This window comes from Hypanus sabinus, chromosome 4, assembly GCF_030144855.1.
Source record: "Hypanus sabinus isolate sHypSab1 chromosome 4, sHypSab1.hap1, whole genome shotgun sequence".
Classification (NCBI taxonomy): domain Eukaryota; kingdom Metazoa; phylum Chordata; class Chondrichthyes; order Myliobatiformes; family Dasyatidae; genus Hypanus; species Hypanus sabinus.
The window spans coordinates 93,819,357-93,840,845 of NC_082709.1; the positions used below are offsets into that span (position 1 = coordinate 93,819,357).

General features: G+C 43.4%; 1 protein-coding gene across 2 annotated transcripts in view; it reads left to right on the plus strand.

Moving 5' to 3' along the window:
* sema5ba (sema domain, seven thrombospondin repeats (type 1 and type 1-like), transmembrane domain (TM) and short cytoplasmic domain, (semaphorin) 5Ba) overlaps positions 1–21,489 on the plus strand; it is a 531,708-nt gene that overhangs the window by 464,914 nt on the left and 45,305 nt on the right. For both annotated transcript variants that reach the window (XM_059967676.1, XM_059967677.1), the window contains one exon: positions 19,283–19,508. In XM_059967676.1, coding sequence (XP_059823659.1) covers positions 19,283–19,508 — 226 coding nt within the window. The remainder of the gene's footprint in view (positions 1–19,282; positions 19,509–21,489) is intronic.

Below are 21,489 nucleotides of genomic sequence, written 5' to 3' on the forward strand. Positions count from 1 at the left end.
TTGCAAATGAGAAGGAAACAGAATGTTGTTTTAAAAGAATACCCCACCCCCTCCGGTCTTCTCCTATCATTTTGCAATTTCCTCTCCCCCTCCTACTTTCAAATCTCTTACTATCTTTCCTTTCAGTTAGTCCTGACGAAGGGTCTCGGCCCGAAACGTCAACAGTGCTTCATCCTGTAGATGCTGCCTGGCCTGCTGCGTTCCACCAGCATTTTGTGTGTGTTGCTTGAATTTCCAGCATCTGCAGATTTCCTCGTGTTTGCCTTTTAAAAGAATAAAGAGGTTTTTGGGAGGGCATGATGCAAATTATATGTTATGCAATAAAATCTCATATCTATATGTACAACTTAATCAGCCATTTTGACTTGAATCCTACACTTGTATTTTTCCCATAATAATTCAAAACTCAGAAACAACAACTGTTTGAAGTTAAACATGAAATGGACTAAGTAGAAACAGAGTGACATTCAGTTGGCTCTTGTATATAATTGTTGGACAAAGACCTACACATTCATTTTCAGATGTACTTATCACACACACACTCAGTGGCCACTTAATTAGATACACATATACACCTGCTTGTTGATGCAAACATCTAATCAGCCAATCATGTGGCAGAAACTCAGTGTATAAAAGCATGCAGATGTGGTCAAGACCTTCAGCTGTTGTTCAGGCCAAACATCAGAATGAGGAAGAAATGCGAAGAAGTGACTTTGGCCGCGAAATGATTGTTGGTTCCAGATGTGCTGGTTTGAGTATTTCAGAAACTGTTGATCTCCTGGGATTTTTACGCACAACAATCTCTAGAGTTTACAGAGTGGTGCATGAAACAAAAAAACAACATCCAGTGAGCTGCAGTTCAGAGGATGAAAATGCTTTGTTCATGAGAGAAGTCGGAAGAAAATAGGCAAACTGGTTCAAGCTGACAGGAAGGTAACGGTAACTCAAGTAACCACGCATTACAATAGTGGTGTGCAGAAGAGCATCTCTGAATGCACACTTTGAACCTCGAAGTGAATGTGCTACAGCAGCAGAAGACCACAAACATGCACCCTGTACTGAAGGTACCTAATAAATGGCCATTGAGTAAACCTCAAAACATACAGTGAAATATGTCATTTACTTTGGCAACCCACACACCCAAAGATGTGCTGTGGTAACCTGAAAGTGTCGCACAAATTTCGGCACCTGCCTAGTACACACGCTCATCTGTTCATGAGTCCATCATAGAGAGAAAGAAAACAGTTTATGTGCTTGACTTTTCATCAGAACTGGAAATAGATAATAAAGCAAGTGGCTCTTGGAAGAGTAGAGCAGGGCAAGTGAAAAGGTGAAGGGAAGGGAAGATCAAATGAGATGTTGCATCCAGGTGAAAAGGCAGGAGTGCAGAGAAAGTTTACAAGGATGTTGCCAGAACTTGAGGACCTGAACTACAGGGAAAGTTTGAAAACATTAGGACTTTATTCCCTAGAGCTTAGAAGAATGGTAAAAGATTTAATAGAGATATACAAGATCATGAGGGTTATAGATAGGGTAACTGTGAGTAGGCTTTTTCCACTCAACTTGGGTGAGACTAGAACTAGAAGTCATGGGTTAAGGGTGAAAAGTGAAATGTTTAAGGGGAACATTTAGGGGGAACTTCAGAGGCTGGTGAGAGTGGGAATAAGCTGCTAGTGGAAGTAGTGGATGTGGGTACGATTTCAACATATAAAAGAAATTTGGATAAGTATACAGACAGGAGGGGTGTGGAGGGCTATTGTCCATAGGTGAGTTGATAGAATAAGGCAGAATAATAATTTGGCATTCACTAGGTGGGCCAAAGTGCCTGTGTCACCTTCCTGTCAGCTTGAACCAGTCTCACCATTCTCCTCTGACCTCTCTCATTAACAGGGTGTTTTCGCCCACAGAAATTCCACTCACTGGATGTATTTTGTTTTTCACACCATTCTCTAGACTGTTGTCTGTGAAAATCCCAGGAGATCATTAGTTTCTGAGATACTTACAACAATATAAGTATGCCTGGCACCAACAATCATTCCACGATCAAAGTCACTTAGATCACATTTCTTCCCCAATCTGATGTTTGGTCTGAACAACAGAAACTATTGTTCATATGTGCGTGCTTTTGTGCATTGAATTACTGCCCCATAATTGGCTGATTATCTATTTACATTAACTAGTAGGTGTACCCAATAAAGTGGCCACAGAGTCGATCAACACTCTAATTAAATAAAAACATGTACTAGAATTGCTGATGATCTGACGTTTCTGAATTCTACGTTGAGACACCATTAAGGTAATGATTTTCCGGTATAATTCCAACGTTCACATTCACAAGAGGATTTGCCCTTCTAAACTGGCTTCTGATTGTATTCTAGTCACATTCTATGCAAATTGCTTTTTGATAGTTTTTCATTTGCCATTTTTCTTCAGTAATTGAAATGTCAAATGTTCCAAATAAAGGATTAACCAAATTATAAAAATGACTTCTTTTGCAACAATGCAATTACATATATTCATTGAATTTCCTTTTGAATCTTTTCGTGCCTTCATTAGCATCTTAAATTGCAGGTATTAGCAACCACAGAAAGATTATCCTTGGATTTGATATTTGAATTTTGAATTGTATTTAATTTCTTTGAATCATACTGAAATTTAACATAATACAGAATTAGGTGATTTGATCAAAAGACCATAAGACAAAGGAGCAGAATTAAGCCATTTGGCCCATCAACTCTACTCCACCAATCCACCTTGGCTGATTTATTATCCCTCTCAACCCTGTTTTGCTACCTTCTCCCTGTAACCTTTGACCTCCAGATTAAACAAGAGACCATCAACCTGTGCCTTAAATATACCCAGTGACTTGGCCCGCATGGTCATCTGTGGTATGAATTTCACAGATCCACCACCTTTTAGAAAAGAAACGTTTTCCTCATCTCTGTTCTAAATGGATGTTACTCTATTCTCAGGTGTGATCTCTGGTCGTAGACTCCACCACAGTAGGAAACATCCTCTCCATGTCCATTGTATCCAGGCCTTTCAACCTTCAATAGGTTTCAATGAATGCTAACATTTTGTCTTCCTTACCACCAAATCAACCTGCATGTTCACATATCATGGACAAACAACACACACAAAATGCTGGAGGAACTCAGCAGTCCAAGCAGCATCTATGGTAAAGAGTACAGTTGATGTTTTGGGCTGAGACCCTTCAGCGGGACTAGAGAAAACAAGCTGAGGAGTAGATTTAAGAGTTGGGGGGTGGGGAGAGAAACACAAGGTGTTAAGTGAAACCTGAAGGGTGGGGGATGAAGCTGGGTAGTTGATTGGTGAAAGAGATACAGGGCTGGAGAACTGCAGAAGGAGTAGTCTAATAGAAGAGGACAGAAGGCCATGGAAGAAAGAAAAAGGACCAGAGGAAAGTGATGGGCAGGGCAAGGAGATTAAGGTAAGAGAGAGAACTGGAGATGGGGAATGGTGAAGTGGGGCAAGGACTCCACATATTATGGTGTCTTGCATGAGGACTCCACAAATCCAATTACACCTCTGATTTTTGAATTTTTCCCTGATTAGAAAATAGTGTATGTCTTTATTCCTTTTACCAAAGTGCATGACCGTGCACTTCCCTATACTATATTCTGTCTGCCACCTCTTTGCCTATTCTCCCAATCATCTAAATCTTTCTGCGGACTCCCTGTTTCCTCAACACTACCCACCATGTAAGATACACTCAGATGGATAAGATACACTTAGCTTTGTATCATCCACAAACATGAAAATAATCAGGCCCAACACTGACCCGTGTGGAACACCACTAGTCACCAGCAGCCAACCAGAACCAGCTCCCTTTATTCCCACTCTTTGCCTTCTGCCAGTCAGCCAATCCTCTATCCATGCTAGTATCTTACCTGTAATACCATGATTTCTTATCTTGTTAAACAGCCCCATGTGTGCCACCTTGTCAAAGGCCTTCTGAAAATCCAAGTACACAACATCCACTGATTTTCCTTTGTCTATCCTGCCTGGCATGTCCTCAAAGAATGCCAACAGATTTGCCAGGCAAGATTTCCCCTTAAGAAAATCATGTTGACTTTGGCCTATTTTAATATGTGCCTCCAAGTACCCTGAACCCTATGGCCCATAATTCCCTTTCTTTTGCCTCTCTCCCTTATAAAGTGTGGAGTGGCATTTGCAATTTTACATTCCTCTAAATCATTCCAGAATCTAGTGATTTTGAAAGATCACTACTAATACCTCCACATCTCTTTAGCTACATTATTTCAGAACCTGGGCTGTACACCATCTGGTCCAGGTGATTTATTTACCTTAAGACCTTTCAGCTTCCCAAGCATTTTCTCCTTAGTAATAGCAGTTATGTTCACTTTTGTCCCATGACACAATCAGATTTCTGGCACACTGCCAGTGTCTTCTATAGTGAAGACTAAAGCAAAATACTTATTAAGTTTGTCTCCCATTCCTTTGTATTGGAAAATAATTATGCCAAGATGTCTCAATGCTGAATTCAGAAATGTCAGATTATCAGCAAATCAGAAATGGCACAGCTCAAGATTTTTGCACACACTGGTCATTACGAATTAGAGGGACCATTGGAACACATGGTTATTTGAGTTACTGTTGCCTTCCTGTCAGCTTCAACAGTCTGACCATTCTCTTCTGAGTTCTCTCATTAACAAGGCTTTTTTGCCCATTCAACTTGCACTCACTAGATTTTTTTGATTTTTTTGCACCATTCTCTGTAAATTCTAGAGACTATTGTGTGCAAAAATCCCAGGAGATCAGCAGTTTCTGAGAAACTCAAACCACTCACCTGAACCCAACAATCATTCCACAGTCAAAGACATTTCTTCATTTCACATTTCTTCACTATTCTGATGTTCGATCTGAACAACAATTGAGCCCCTTGGTTCATATGTGTATGCTTTCATGCATTGAGTTATTGCCCCATAATTGGCTGATTATCTATTTACATTAACGAGTAGGTTGGGATAAGGCCACTCTTAGGTTGGAGCAACAACACCTTATATTCCATTTGGGTACCCTCCAACCTTTTGGCACAAACATCGATTTTTCAAACTTCCTGTGTTGCCTGTCCCCCCTCACCCTTTCCCATTCCTTTGTCCCTCTCTCATGATATCTCCCAGTCCACCCATTGCCATCTTCTGGTGATCCTCCCCCCCCCACCCCGCCCCATCGTTTTTCCTTTCTTCCATGGCTTCTATCTCTCTCACTAATCACCTTTCTAGCTCTTTGCTTCATCCCTCCCCCTCCAAGTTTCACCTTTCGTCTGTTGTTTCTCTCCGCTCCCCCAACTTTCAAATCTCCTCCTCAGCTTTATTTCTCCAGTCCTGCTGAAGGGCTTTGGTCCGAAACGTTGTCTGCATTTTTTCCGTCGATTTTTTCTCGGTCTGCAGATTTTCTCTTGTAGGTGTACAGGTGTACCCAATAAAGTGGCCACTGAGTCTACAAACTCTCAAATTAAACAACAACATGTGCACACCGAACTTTTAACTGGAAGTAAACCTGACGATATTCTAAGGATGATACACCATTCTGCTTTATAAGAAATAGCAGTTCTTTTGTGCTTCATGCTCTTTGCTTTTTTGCAATTCAACAGTGAATCAATAATTTCTTCAATAAAAACAGTATAAATAAGCAGGTTCTAAAATCTGCAGACAAATCATCACAAACTCCATGTTGTCAACACTGTCTGCATCAGAAACTGGAAAAGGAAAAGTGATTGTGTATGATCATGAAATATACTTAACATGCCAACGGGGTAGAGGGTGACAACATCTGGTGCACAGTTTAAATTTATTTATGCACTAGCAGCAAAAGATGTGTGCGGGAGCACACATGCACACCTTAGAGGGAGCATTGCTTACAACAGTGGTGTGCAGAAGAGAAACTGTATGCACAACATTCCAAACCTTGAAGTGGATGGGCTACAGCAGCAGAAGACCATATGGGTTCCTCTCCTCTCCCTAATAAAATCCTATTGTACGTATTTTCCCTGCTGATAGACAATTATGTCAAGAAAAGCTGAAAGAAAGAATTTCCCTGAGCAGTGACAACAGGAAATAGTAGTAATAGATTTGTTAATTAGTGGAATAATTAGAGGGGATTAACAAACGTTAATTTCACTCAGTGACTGGGAGAAATTCAGGCCTCAAGGAGGCAAAAATCCTCAGCCTATTTAACCATATAACTATATAACAATCACAGCACGGAAACAGGCCATCTCGGCCTTCCTAGTCCGTGCCGAACTCTTAATCTCACCTAGTCCCACCGACCTGCACTCAGCCCATAACCCTCCACTCCTTTCCTGTCCATATACCTATCCAATTTTACCTTAAATGACACAACTGAACTGGTCTCTACTACTTCTACAGGAAGCTCATTCCACACAGCTATCACTCTTTGAGTAAAGAAATACCCCCTCGCATTTCCCTTAAACTTCTGCCCCCTAACTCTCAAATCATGTCCTCTCGTTTGAATCTCCCCTACTCTCAATGGAAACAGCCTATTCACGTCAACTCTATCTATCCCTCTCAAAATTTTAAATACCTCGATCAAATCCCCCCTCAACCTTCTACGCTCCAATGAATAGAGACCTAACTTGTTCAACCTTTCTCTGTAACTTAAGTACTGAAACCCAGGTAACATCCTAGTAAATCGTCTCTGCACTCTCTCTAATTTATTGATATCTTTCCTATAATTCGGTGACCAGAACTGTACACAATATTCCAAATTTGGCCTTACCAATGCCTTGTACAATTTTAACATTACATCCCAACTTCTGTACTCAATGCTTTGATTTATAAAGGCCAGCGTTCCAAAAGCCTTCTTCACCACCCTATCTACATGAGACTCCACCTTCAGGGAACTATGCACTGTTATTCCTAGATCTCTCTGTTCCTCTGCATTCCTCAATGCCCTACCATTTACCCTGTATGTTCTATTTGGATTATTCCTGCCAAAATGTAGAACATTTCTCAGCATTAAACTCCATCTGCCACTGTTCAGCCCATTCTTCTAACCGGCATAAATCTCCCTGCAAGCTTTGAAAACCCACCTCATTATCCACAACACCTCCTACCTTAGTATCATCGGCATACTTACTAATCCAATTTACCACCCCATCATCCAGATCATTTATGTATATTACAAACAACATTGGGCCCAAAACAGATCCCTGAGGCACCCCGCTAGTCACCGGCCTCCATCCCGACAAACAATTATTTGAGAAGTATTTGGATGTGAATTTTAAAAGGTGTAACTTGATTGGTCAGGTATAGACCAAAACTAGGCTCTGGGATAACAGGTTCCCCAAGGACTACATCTGCAGGAAGTGCACCCAATTTCATCCCCTGACTGACAAGGTTAAGGAACTGGAGCTGGAGCTAGATGCACTAAGTACCTTCAGGGATGCAGAAATCCTTGTAGACAAGACTTTAACTGAGGTGGTCACATCCAATGTGTAGGCTTCAGGTAGTAGATGGGTGACCAGCAGGAGAAGTAAGGGTATAAACAGTTAGTGCAGGGTTCCCCTGTGGCCATTCACTTTCCATCTGTTAACCTATCAGGACACGGCAACAGCAGCCAGACAGTGGCATTGTGGCCAGCTCTGAGCTTCAGCAGGGAAGGATAAAGTCAGGTAAAGTCAAGAGATAAGAAACTCACACAAAATGCTGGTGGAACGCGTGACCTAGCCTGCTGCATTCCAACAGCATTTTGTGTGTGTTGCTTGAATTTCCAGCATCTGCAGATTTCCTCGTGTTTGATAAGAAACTCAGTAGTTTGAGGAACAGACATGAAACATTGTGGTCCAAAAGAGATGCCAGGATGGTGTGTTGCCTTCCAGGTGCTAGGGTCAAGGATGTCTCAGAATATTCTCAAGAGGGAGGGTGAGCAGCCAGAGGTCATGGTGCACATTGGCACCAGTGACATAGGTCGAGAGGGGGAAGAGGTCCTATGCAGTGAGAATATGGAGTTAGGGAAGAGGCTGCAGAGCAGAATCTCCAAGGTAATAATCTCCAAGTTACTCTCAGTGCCACATGCTAGGCAGAGCAGGATAGGATGAATGAGTGGCTGTGCATCAGATTTCTGGATCATTGGGATCTCTTCTGGGGAAGGTATGACCTGTATAAAAGGACGAGTTACTACTGAATATCCTTGTGGCAGATTTTCTAGAGCTGTTGGGGAGGGTTTAATCTAATTTGGCCGATGGTTGGAAATCAGAGTGATAGGGCTGAGGATGGGGCAGTTGGTATACAAGTAAGATGCAGTGAGACTGAGAAAAGACAGGCAGATGATAGGGCAAGATTGCAGTTAGTGGGATATTTTGAAGTATAACATGCAGGCAAATCAAAAAGTTTGATGAATACAAGAAAAGGTGTTATATTTGAATGCATGCAGTATATAGGATAATGTAGTGCATTTTGAGATTGGTACGTGTGACATGGGCATCACTGAGTCATGGCTGAAAGAAGATCACAGTTCGGTGCTTATCATCTAAGGACACACATTGTATTGAAAGAACAGGCAGGTATTCAGAGGTGGTTTTGTTGGTAAAAAAAAAGAAACAAAATCGTTAGAAAGAAGTGACGAAGGATCAAAAGATGTAGATACCTTGTGCATAGAGTTCAAAAACTGTACGGGTAAAAAGACCATGATGGGAATTATATACAAACCAGGATATGGGATACAAATTACATTGGGAGATTAAAAAAGGCAATATTACGAGTCATGGGAATTTCAATATACAGGTATATGGGGAAATCAGGTTGGTGCTGGAACCCAAGAGATAGAATTTGTAGAATGCCTAGCATGTAGAGATTTTTTTAATGCCAACTTGCATTTGAACCCATTATGGGAAAGAGAATTTTGGATTGGGTTGTGTGTAATTAACCAGATTTGATTAAGGAGCTTAACATAAAGGAAGCTTTCGAAGCCAGTGCTCATAATTTAATAGAATTCACTCTGCAGTTTGAGAGGGAGAAGTTAAAGTCAAATACATCAGTACTACAGTGGAGTAAAAGAATTACAGAGGCATGGGAGAGGAGCTGGCCAAAGTTGATTGAAAGGTGATATGAGCAAGAATGATGGCAGACAGGAAGAGCTAGTGTTTCTGCAGGCAATTCGAGAGGTGCAGCGTAGATACATTCCAAAAATGCAGAGGGAGAATGGGGCAACTGTGCCTGGCAAGAGAAGTCAAAAACACCATAAAAGGAAAGAAGGCGGCATAATAGGTATCTGTTAGACTTGAGAGACCATGGATTTGTGCCTTGAGAAGTTTCCAGGGCGCAAGCCTGGGTAGGGTTGTATGGGAGTAGGGTATGGGTAGGGTTGTATGGGAGTATGGGTAGGGTTGTATGGCAGTTGCCCATGCTGCAAGTCTCCCTTCTCCACGCCACCAATGTTGTCCAAGGGAAGGACAAGGACTGATACAGTGTGGCACTGGTGTCGTCGCAATGTGTAGTTAAGTGCCCTGCTCAAGAACTCAACAAGTTGCCTTAGCTGAGGCTCAAACTAGTGACCTTCAGATCACTAGACCAATGCCTTAACCACTTGACCAGGTGCCAACAAAGGTGGCATATAATATAACAAAAATTAGTGGGAAGTTAAGAGTGGGAAGCTTTTAAAAGCCAACAGTAAAGAGAGAAAAGGTAAGCAAGATAATAATATAAGCGAGGATAGAAGAATTTTTTCAGATATATGGGGGTGATAGATAAGTACATGGCCTAAGGTAGAAGGAGTCAATTTTAGAAAACCCAGCATATCTATTTTTCAACATAGTCCCCCCCCCTACATTTACCCACTTAGTCCAGCGGTCATGGAGCATACGGATCTTGGACCTGCAGAAAGTGTCCCCAGATGGGTGATTGATAAGTTCGTGGCCTAATGTAGAAGGAGATGAGTTGTACAGCTCTTGTTACATTCACATGCAAGTCAACTCTTTGAGCGATTATGCAGAAAGTTTGAAGTTCATAACTCATCTCCTTCTACCTTACTTATTAATCACCTTTGCTGTGGACACTTCTTGGAGGTCCAGGATCCATATGCTCCACGACCCCTGGACTAAGTGTGTAAACGTAGGGGGGACTATGTTGAAAAATAAATGTGCTAGATTTTCTAAAATGGTCTCCTTCTACCTTAGGCCACGAACTTATCATTCACCCCTGGTATAAAGAGTAAAAAAACAGGTGAGAGTGGATATCAAACCACTGAAAAATTACACTGGAGAGGAGGTAATGGGGTCAAAGTGCATGATCTCCCACTCCACAGTCAAGTCCCAACAGGGTCCACTGTCTTTTTAAACCCTTTGTAAAGTTCATAAGGAACTGTCTCCAACTCACTCCACGATCTCCTACTCCATGGCTGAGTGTCCAACCCTCTACAGCCAATTGTGACCTTGTATATCCGTACCAGGCAGTGACACAACTAGTCAGAATGCTCTGCATTTGTGGACATTTGCAAGACTCTTTGATGACATATTGTATCTCCTCAACTCCAAATGTAGTAAAGCTGTTGGTGTGCCTTCATTTGATTGCATCTCAATGTGTTAGGCCCAGGTTAGATCCTCTGAGACCTTTTACACCCAGGAACTTGAAACTACTCACCCTTTGTACCACTGACCCCTCAGTGAAGATTGGTATGCATTCGCCTGGCTTACTCTTCCTGAAGTCCACAATCAATCCTGGTTTTGCTGACATTGAGTGCAAAGTAGTTGTTGTTGTGACACAAATCAACCAGCTGATCTATCTTACTCCTGTATGCCTCCTCATGACAATATGAGATTTTGCCAACAACAGTAGTGTCATTGATTAACTGAAAGATGGTGTTTGCTTGAGATAGGAAGGATACAGGTAGCATTTACAAGGACATTGCCAGGACTGTAGATCTTGGGTTATAAGAAACAACTGAACAATCTGGGACTGTTTTTACTGGAGTGTAGGAGTCTGAGGGGTGACCATATAGACATTTATGGAATCATGACCCCTGAACAGATGATGTAGTATGAGAGATGAATGAAGGATCTGCTTTGGTGGGAGGGTTAGCCGAATGTCAGGTGTTCTGTCTGCTTGACCAATGTGCAGATGACACATGTGTTTAGTATTCCCCGCAACTGTGTTGTTATTCGGTCCACAAAGCATAATCCAATTTGTATGTTTTGTCCCTGAGCTGGATAGGCAACTCTAGTCTGCTTGAAAAAATCAGAATGTGATTGAAATCATGTTTCGTACCTTCTAATCAATTGTATTTTGCATAGTCTGTAATGTTTTCTTTCAGAGAAATTATGGGCAATTATGTTAATTATCCAATATGGGTTTAAAAGTTATAATTACAATGAGTATTCTGATATGACTGAATTATGATTAAAATCCTCTTGGATTTGGAAATATCAATGGAGGAGAATATTGATAGTGCAGGGTGGTTTGTTTCTGTGTTGGGGAAGGAAGATAGGGAGGATAGAGTCATAGAGCAACACAGCACAATACAGGCCCTCAAGCTAAGTTGTCCATGTTGCCCACTCAGTTGGTCCCCATTTCCTGCGACTTGCCCCTCCTGTATGAACAGTATACAAGACAAGTAGTGACATGGAGGTGAAGCTGGTTTTTGTAATGTGCTGAGCTGTGTCCTTCTTAATTTCTTACATCACTCGGCTCTCTGATAACTCCTGCAAAGGAAGATTACAGCTTCAAAGGTTCAAATATTTTAAGTTTAATTTTATTGTCAAAGTATGCATGTATAATACAACTCAGATATTCATCTTCTCCAGATGAAATACAGAAAAAACATGGTAGTTGTTGAAAGAAGGGACTTCACCCCTCACATGAAAAAGAGAAAGAATTCCAAATCCCCAACTCCTCCCTCACACAAAAACTAACATATCATCACCCACCAATTGGCAACTAGAAAGAATCACTGAAAACTGACATTCTAATAATCACATAAAGCTCAGAATTTTGAAAACATCTTCCCATCAGCATCAAGGAGTGTGGCCACACAAACTAGGTCCTTCTGTGATGAGTGACCCCACACTGAGTCTGAATGCCGCCGACTGGCTACCACCCTCTGGGGTGGTTAGGAGAGATCTTGCAGAGGTTTTAAGCTGGTGTGTATAACGGCAAATGTTAATGTGGAATACAGGATATGTACAATAACTTCCAAATTTAAAGCATCTAAGCCTTGTCTTTTGGCAGGTTTACAGTGGGCTTTTATAGACTAGTAAGAACATATGAAGTTTGATGTGCAATTATTAAGCAGCTTTCTTTATAAAAAAGAAAGCTTAATATATTTGCTTCTTCTAGCATGAGGGTAGTAAGGAAACCCATTACAAGTTAATGAGAGAGGACAGGCTAAGAATTCAATCAATAGCCCATCAAATTCTGCAGCTTTCAATCTTGAGGCACTCCTTTTAGTCTGACTATCAACCTTCAGTGCATAAAGTTTCATCAATTAACTTGATGGAGCTCAGATTTCCCTGCTGTCTCAGAGATGTTGATTCAGAATTATATGAGCAAAGATTATTTTTATTTGTCACATCTACATTGAAACATCAAAATATACATGGAAACACACACAAAATGCTGGAGGAACTCAGCAGGCCAGGCAGTATCTAAGGGAAAGAAGTGGGCCGAGAACGTCTTCATCAGGACTAGAGAAAAAATGATGAGGAGTCAGAGCTAGAAGGTGGGGTGATGGGAGGAACAAACACAAGGTGATAGGTGAAACTGGAAGGGGGAGGGGTGAAGTAGCGAGTTGGGATGTTGATTGGTAAAAGAGATACAGGGCTGGAGAAAGGGGAATCTGATAGGGGAGGACAGAAAGCCATGGAAGAGAGAAAAGGGGGAGGGGCACCAGAGGGAGGTGATGAGCAGGTAAGGAGAAAAGGTGAGAGAGGGAAAAAGGGTTGGGGAATGGTGAAGGAGATGGGGGCCATTACAAGAAGTTCGAGAAATTGATGGGGTGGGATGAATGGACTAGGGAGTCGTCCCTCTCCACTGTTCTCCCTCTTAGCATTTATCCTTGCAAGTTGAACAACTGTCCCTACACCTCCTCCCTTACTACCACTCAGGGACCCTAAGAGTCCTTCCAGGAGAGGTGACATATCAATTGTGAGTCTGTTGGGGTCATCTACTGCATCCAGTGTGATGTCCTGTATATTGGTGAGACATGACATAGATTGGCAGTCCGCTTCACCAAGCACCTATACTCCATCTGCCAGAAACAGTGGATCTCCCAGTGGCCACCCATTTTAATTTCACTTCCCATTTCCATTCCAACATGTCAATCATGGCCTCCTCTGCAATTGCGATGAGGCCACACTGAGGCTGGAGGAGCAACAGCTTATCTTCCATCTGGGTAGCCTCCAACCTGATGGCATGAACATCATTTATGCACCCCCCCCCCCCCCGTCACCATTCCCCATTCCCTTATCTCTTTCTCACCTTATCTCCTTACCTGCCTGTCACTTCCCTCTGGTGTTCCTCCCCTTTCTCTTTCTTTCATGGACTTCTGTCCACTCCTATCAGATTCCCCCTTCTCTAGCCCTGTATCTCTTTCACCAATCAACTTCCCAGCTCATTACTTTACCCCTCTCCCCTCCCCTCCCCTTCTAACTCTGACTCCTCATCATTTTTCTCCAGTCCTGGTCTTGGCCCAAAATGTCGATTAAACTCTTTTCCATAGCTGCTGCCTGACCTGCAGAGTTCCTTCAGTGATCCGTGTGTGTTGGTTGGATTTCCAGCATTGCAGATTTTCTCTGGTTTGTGATTGGAATATACACAGAGATGTGTTTTTAGCATCAACAACGAACACAATCTGAGGACTGGGCTGTGGGCACCATCTCCTGGCACCAACACAGCATGGCCACAACTGACTAACGCTAACACTAACTGTATGTCTTTGGAATGTGGGAGGAAACCAGCACATGCAGTCATGTGGAGAATGTAGAAATTCCTTACAGACAGCAGCCAGAATTGAACCCCAGCCAGTGATTACTGGTGCTGTAAAATGTTGCTCTAACCACTATGATACCGTGCTGCTGACAGTACACCCTTGCAAACACCTCCAATGGGATTTCAGTATCTCGCTGCCTTTCTTGTCCATACAGTGACCCAACTTACAATCATAGAGTCACAGAGTCATACATCACAGAAACAAACCCTTCAGCTCACCATAACCATGCTGACATTCTACACTAATCACATTTGCCTGCATTAGGAATGTATCCTTCTATGCCTTACTGATTTAAATTGTCCACCTGAATGCTATTTAAACATTGGAATTGTACCTGACTCCATCACCACTTCTGGCATAAGAATATAAGGAATAGGAGCAGGAGTCGGCCATCTGGCCTGTCGAGCCTGCTCCACCATTCAATACGATCATGGCTGATATGGCCATGGACTCATCTCCATCTACTTGCCTTTTCCCCACAACCCTTAATTCCCCTGCTATGCAAAAATCATTCTAACTTTATCTTAAATACAAAGTACATATATTTACTGAAGTAGCCTCCACTGCTTCATTGGGCAGAGAATTCCACAGATTCACCACTCTCTGGGAAAAGCAGTTCCTCCTCATTTCCATCCTAAATCTATTCCCCCAGATCTTGAGGCTATGTCCCTTTGTTCTCGTCTCTCCTATCAGTGGAAAGAACTTTCCTGCCTCTATCTTATTTATCCCTTTCATAATTTTATATGTTTCTTTAAGATCTCTTATTCTTCTGAGTGGCATGACATTCCACCTTCCAATCCACCAGGACCTTCCCAGGGTCCAGAGAATTTTGGTAAATTATCATAAAAGCCTCTAGTAAAACCTCTGCCATTTCTTTCAGTACCCTGGCATGCATTCCATCAGGACCAGGGGACTCATCTATCTTTAGGCCCACAAGTTTGCTCTGCACTACCTCTTTAGTGATAGCTATTGTATTGAGGTCCTCACCTCCCATCACATCCATAACATCTCTCTTTGACAGCAAGTTCCAGTGATAAACACCATGCTTCATAGGTTGCACAACTCTGTGGGCTGAAGGGTGTGCACTATGCTGTACTGTTCTATGTTATGTGCAAAAACCTTACCTCTGAGTTTGACACTGCTCCCCTTTCACCTTAAGCCTATGCTAACACTACCATGGGAAATCTTTTGACTATCTACCATTTACCTTTCGTAATGTTACAGTCCTCTATCAAGAAACTGCTCAGCCTCCTTCTCTCCAGGAAGAACAATCTTAGCCTCTCCCAATCCCAATTTCTCCCCATAATAAATGTCATCCAATGCTGCCAACATCTTGGTCAACTCGTAATATTTTTTATCGATAGACTATAGAAAGAATTCTGTCTGGATGCATAATGGTTTGGTACAGCAACTGCTCTGTACATGACTACAAGGAACTCCAGAGAGTTGTGGACACAGCTCAGCACATCACAGGAGCCAAACTCCCCTCCCTGCACCCTGTCGATAATTCTTAAAACATTCAAAAGATTCAAATATTCAAAGTACATTTATTATCAATGAATGTATGAATTATACAGCTTGAGATTTGTTTGCTTAACAGGCAGTCACAAAGCAAGGAGCCTGAATGAACCCAATTAAATAAAAAGACCGACCCCAGTGCCCACAGAGAAAGAAAGAGAAAAAACAGAAAACACATCATCGAAGTGAACAGCAATAGCGGCATTCTGAACCAAACTGATTCCTTAGACCCAAATACCTGGAGTTGACCCAAAGCCTCGGTATTCATACTAGTGGGGCAAGTTGCCACAAAATTGGCAGACACGAAGCACACCAGCCAGGGGTATTCTCACAGCCTCAGCGTCGCAGAGAGAGGAGACCCCAGACTATCTGGGCCAGCATTTAAATTGTTCGAGCTTCACACTAGGAACTGGACCCGCTGTGATGAATCACTCCAGGCCTCAGTAAGGCAGCCAAAATTATCAAAGATTCCACCTACCCTGGACACTTCCTCTTTTCCACTCTCCCATCAGGCAGAAGATGCAAAAACCTGAAAACATGTCCCACCACTGTTATCAGACACTTGAACAGATCTGTTGTACAATAAGGTAGACTGTTGGCCTCATAATCTAGCTCATTATGCTCTAACACTTTATGATTGACATACTTACTTATTTACTTACTGCTCATTGCGCCAATAACGTTTAGGGAAACAATGAAAGTCCTCCACCTCTGGCAGTATTCAGGGCTTCCTTCATGGTGCCAGCAGCTTCCTCTCACTGCTGTCAGTCATGCAAGACTCAGGTGGAGACTCAGGAATAATGTCACACTCAGATGTAGAAGGAGTCTTCATTGTTGTTTTTCTAATAGCTTTGATTTACCAGTTAGGATTGCTGGCCCTGAGCTGAAGGTCCGAACCTAGAGAACTGGTATGTCTGGCTTCTACCTTCTGACCTGTTTGGCATAGTTGGCCCTACCAAGAGCCAAAGCATAAAGGCCTGACTCCAGCCGACATAGATCTCCGGATCACTGAGGCACGCTAGCCTCCAAACCCTGACATGCACATGCACTACATGAAAAAGTTTTCAGTAACTTTTACACTTTGCACTGCATTGTTATTGTTCTTCCTTATTCCAGCTGAAGGCACTGTGTAATGAACTAATTGGAATGAACAATATACAAGACAAGCATCCCACTGTATATCTCTGTTCACTGTGACAGTAATCCTCTGCGCTCTCTCCAGCACTACCACGTCCCTCCTGTAGTGTGGCGATCAGAAACACACACAATACACCCCCAAGTGTGGTCTAACTAGAGTTTTGTAAAGTTGCAACATAACTTCTCAGTTTGGATATTCTGTGCCCTGATCAAACCTACTGACCTGTCCTTAGCTCATTTATGTCTCTTAAAGAGACAAAAATTACATATGTGATATCTTTCATAACTTCAGTGTTTGTTCAACACTGTATTTTGAAGTGTTGTCACTGCTGTATCTAACTTTCAATGGATTAATCCCATAAAGCCCCTTCCCCATGACTGCCTTTTAGAGTACTGAAAATCATCTTCCCTCAACAGCCTATCCAATTCTCATAATGAGGGAATGCAGAGATTTTTGGCAATCTGTAATGAGAAAAGAATTACACATCTTGATATTGAGTGCTGCAGTCATGAATTAATCAGAATCAGAATCACTGACTTACACGAAGTGAGACTGGTGTTCAGCGGCAGTGTTAAAACAAGCAAGAATGGATTCCCTCATTATGAGAATTGGATAGGCTGTTGAGGGAAGATGATTTTCAGTACTCTAAAAAGCAGTCATGGGGAAGGGGCTTTATGGGATTAATCCATTGAAAGTTAGATACAGCAGTGACAACACTTCAAAATACAGTGTTGAACAAACAGAAGTTATGAAAGATATCACATATGTAATTTTTTCTCTTTATTTAAGAGACATAAATGAGCTAAGGACAGGTCAGTAGGTTTGATCAGAGCACAGTGTTGTTTTGCGACAGCAGCACAGTGTAAGTTAACTATGAATTTCAAAAATAAATTAATAGGGCCAGTTGTGCTCATTCAGAAATCTGATGGTGGAGGGGAAGAGGCTGTCCCTGAATTGTTGGATGTGGGTTTTCAAGCTCCTGTACTTCCTCCCTGATAGTAATAATGAGCAGAGGGTCCTTGGTAATTGATGCTGGCTTCTTGAGGCACCACCTGTTGATGATGTGGTTGATGGTGTGGAGGGTTTTGGCCATGATGGAGATGGCTGAGTGTTATGATCCCCTATACTGCAGCCTCCGTACCAGGCTGAGATGCAACCAGTCAGAATGTTGTCTGCCATAACTCTACAGAAATCCGTAAGAAGCTTCGGTGACATACTGAATCCCCTCAAACTCCTAATGTATGTCATTAAGTGTGAGCCTGCCTTTTTTGTGAATGCATCAATATGTTGGGTTTAGGTTAGATTCTCTGACATGCTGGCGCCCAGGAACTTGAAGCTGCTGCCTTTCTAGTGGTGACCCTTCAGTGAGTATTACTGTGTGTTCTCCCAACTTCAGCTTCCTGTAGCCCACAATCAATTCCTTTGTCTTGCTGATATTGAGTGCAACTCCACTCAACCAGTTATAAAAAATCCAAGGAGAATTTACAAGAATGTTACCTGGAGTTAAGGACTTGAGTTACAGGGAGAGGGTAGACAGTCTCAGACTTTACTCATTTGTGTGTAGGAGACTGAGGGGTAAAATTATGTATAAAATCACAAGGGGCATAGACAAGGTGAATGCACTCAATCTTTTTTTTCCAGAGAAAGGGTATCAAAACGGAGAGGCATCAGTTTGAGTTCAGAGAGGAAATATTCAAAAGAAACCTGAGGGGCAATTTCTTCAAGGGAAGGGTGGTGTATGTATAGAAGGAACGACCAAAGGGAGTGGTAGAGGCAGCTGCAATAACAGCATTTAAAAGATTTGCACAGGTTCATGGACAGAAGGGTTGGAGGGATTTGGGCCAAGTGCAGGCTGATAGGACTTGCTTAGGTGGGCATGGAGGGCATGGATGAGTTGGGCTGAGGAACCTGGTTCCATGTTTTACTAACTCTAAATAGATCTGAGATGTGTAGTCCATGTAGACGTGTAGACAAGTGATTCTGCAAACTCTGAACAACATACACAAAACCTATTCCACGCTTTATCTCAATCAATTAATCAATCAATCAATCAATCAATAAATAAAATGCTGGAGGAACTCAGCAGGTCGGGCAGTATCTATGGAGGGAAATTGTTGACATTTCAAGTTGAGGCCCTTCATCAGGACAGAACCCAGATAAGAAGGTGGGGAGGGAAATGAAAGAAGTACAAGCTGGCAGGTGATAGGTGAAACCAGGTGAGTGGGGAGGTGGGTGGGTGGAGAGCAAGGGATGAAGTAAGAAGCTGGAAGGTAATAGCTGGAAAATGTAAAAGGCTGAAGAAGGGATCTCATTGGAAAGGACAGTGTACCATGAAAGAAATGGAAGGAGGAGGGAACCAGAAGGAGGTGATGGACAAGGGAGGAGTAGAGAAGGAATGATGGGATAACCAGAATGCAGAATGGAAAGAGGGGAGGGGAGAGTTAGATAAATCGATGTTCATGCCACCGGGTTGGCAGCTACCCAGACAGAATATGAGGTGTTGCTCCTCCACCCTAGGCTTGGTGCATTGTGGCTGTTGTTTATTATAGTGAAGTGTTTGGATTAGAATCGTACTGAAATGTGGTGGAGGTGTACCCAATGAGTCCTCACACCTGGTCTGTTCTTCTCTCCCTCTTGCAGGAACACCGAGCCTGTAACGTAGACTCGTGTCCCGAGGTGCGCAGGAACACGCCCTGGACACCCTGGATGCTGGTCAACATCAGCCAGAATGGAGCCCGTCATGAGCAACGTTTCCGCTACACCTGCCGGGCGCCACTCTCGGACCCTCATGATCTCCAACTGGGGAAAAAGAGGGTGGACAGCCGGTTCTGCCCTGCAGATGGGAGCTCAGCCTGCCCCACTGACTGTAAGTCAACAGGGGCACTGACCCACCAATACTCAGGACGTAGAATGGGGCTGGAGGAAGTAGAAAGCAACATACACAAAATGCTGGAGGAACTTAGGAGGTCAGGCAGCATCCATAGAAATGAATAAACAGTGAGTATTTCAGATTGAGACCCTTCAACAGGACTGGGAAGTAAGGGGGATGATGCCAGAATAAGAAAATAGGGGAAGGGAAGGAGTACCAGCTAGAAGGTGATAGGAGAGTGGGAGAGGGGGGAGTGAAGTAAGAAGCTGGGAGGTGATAGGTGGAGAAGGTAAAAGGCTGGAGAAGGACTCTGATAGGAGAGGAGAGTGAACCATAGGAGAAAGCGGCCAGTGAGTGAGTGGGCCAGTGAAGGAGTGGAGATTTGAGGCTTTGACTTGAGAGATTCTGGCAGTTTTGGCAGTTGGACTGTGCAATCAAGTCAATCAAGATTTAAATAGCTCAGATTCAGCAGAAAGCAGCTGATTGGGCAATCGAGGTCAGGTGACCAAGCAGTTTGGAAAAACTCAAACAAATAAATAGTGGGTTACCTCAAGCGGAGCGGCTTGTGGAAAGTGGCCAGTGAGTGAGTGGGCCAGTGAAGGAGTGGAGATTTGAGGCTTTGACTCGAGAGGCTTCGAAGGGAAGAGGCGGAGGATGAGTTTGTTCCCAGTTAGTCTTTACAATGCCTCCTGAGATGGTGATGTGCCTCTCCTGTGAGATTTGGCAGTCTTGGGGGAACTCCCCTCTCCCGCAGAGTCACATCTGCCAGAAGTGCATGCGTCTGGGTGATCTGGAAGACCGTGTGAGGAATCTGGAGCAGCAGCTGGATGACCTTCGACTCATAAGGGAGAATGAGGCAGTCACAGATGAGAGCTACAGGGAGGTACTCACACCTAGGCTGCCGGAAGCAGGTTGTTGGGTGGCAGTCTGAGGAGGGAAAGCGAAGGAGAGTAGACAGGTAGTGCAGAGCATCCCTGTAGCCATTCCCCTGAATAATAAGTTTACCATCCTGGATACTGTTGGTGAGGACCACTGACCAAGTGTGAGCCACGGTGGCAGGACCTCTGGCACTGAGTCTGACCCTGTGGTGCAGAAGGATGGGACGGAGTAGAGGACAGCTGTCGTCATTGGAGACTCCATAGTCAGGGGAGCAGACGGGAGATTTTGTGGACGTGAGAAGGAAACCACATGGTTTGTTGCCTCCCAGGTGCCAGGGTCCGGGATGTCTCTGACCGGGTGCACGACATCCTGGTACGAGAGGGAAAGCAACCAGAAGTCATGATACATGTTGGTACCAACGGCATAGGCAAGAAGAGGGATGAGGTCCTGAAGTGTGAGTTTCGGGAACTAGGCAGATGGCTGAAGAACAGGACCTCAAGGGTGGCGTTCTCAGGATTGCTGCCTGATAGTGATGGTAAGAATTGGAGGAGATGGCAGTTGAATGCGTGGCTGAGGAGTTGGTGCAGGGCACAGGGTTTTAGATTTTTGGACCATTGGGATCTCTTCTGGGGAAGGTGGGACCTGTACAGATTGGATGGTTTGCACCTGAACTCGAGGGGGAGCAATATCCTTGCTGGTAGGTTTGCTAGCATGGTTCGGGAGGGTTTACATTAATTTGCAAAGGGGATGGGACCTGGAGCGATAAAGCAGTGAAAGAAGTGCATGGTGTAAAGCCAGATCTAACATATACAGAGGCTTTGAGGAAAGAACAGCAGAATAATGGGTATTGTAGCGATGTGCTACATACAGAGCTAGAGACGACACGCAGTCGGTAAGTCGTTTCAAGACTAGTTTATTCAAACTTCGTGGCGCTGGCATTTAATCCCTAGCACCCGCCCTCTCCGGGCGGAAATGACATCAGAGGTGTATTACCAAAGTCTCCCCCCGTGCGCTGGCTGGCTATTTTGTGAGCTGGTTCGCCTGCGCAAAAAGTGGGTCGCCACATAACCCCCCCCCCCAAGAACCGGTGATACACCCC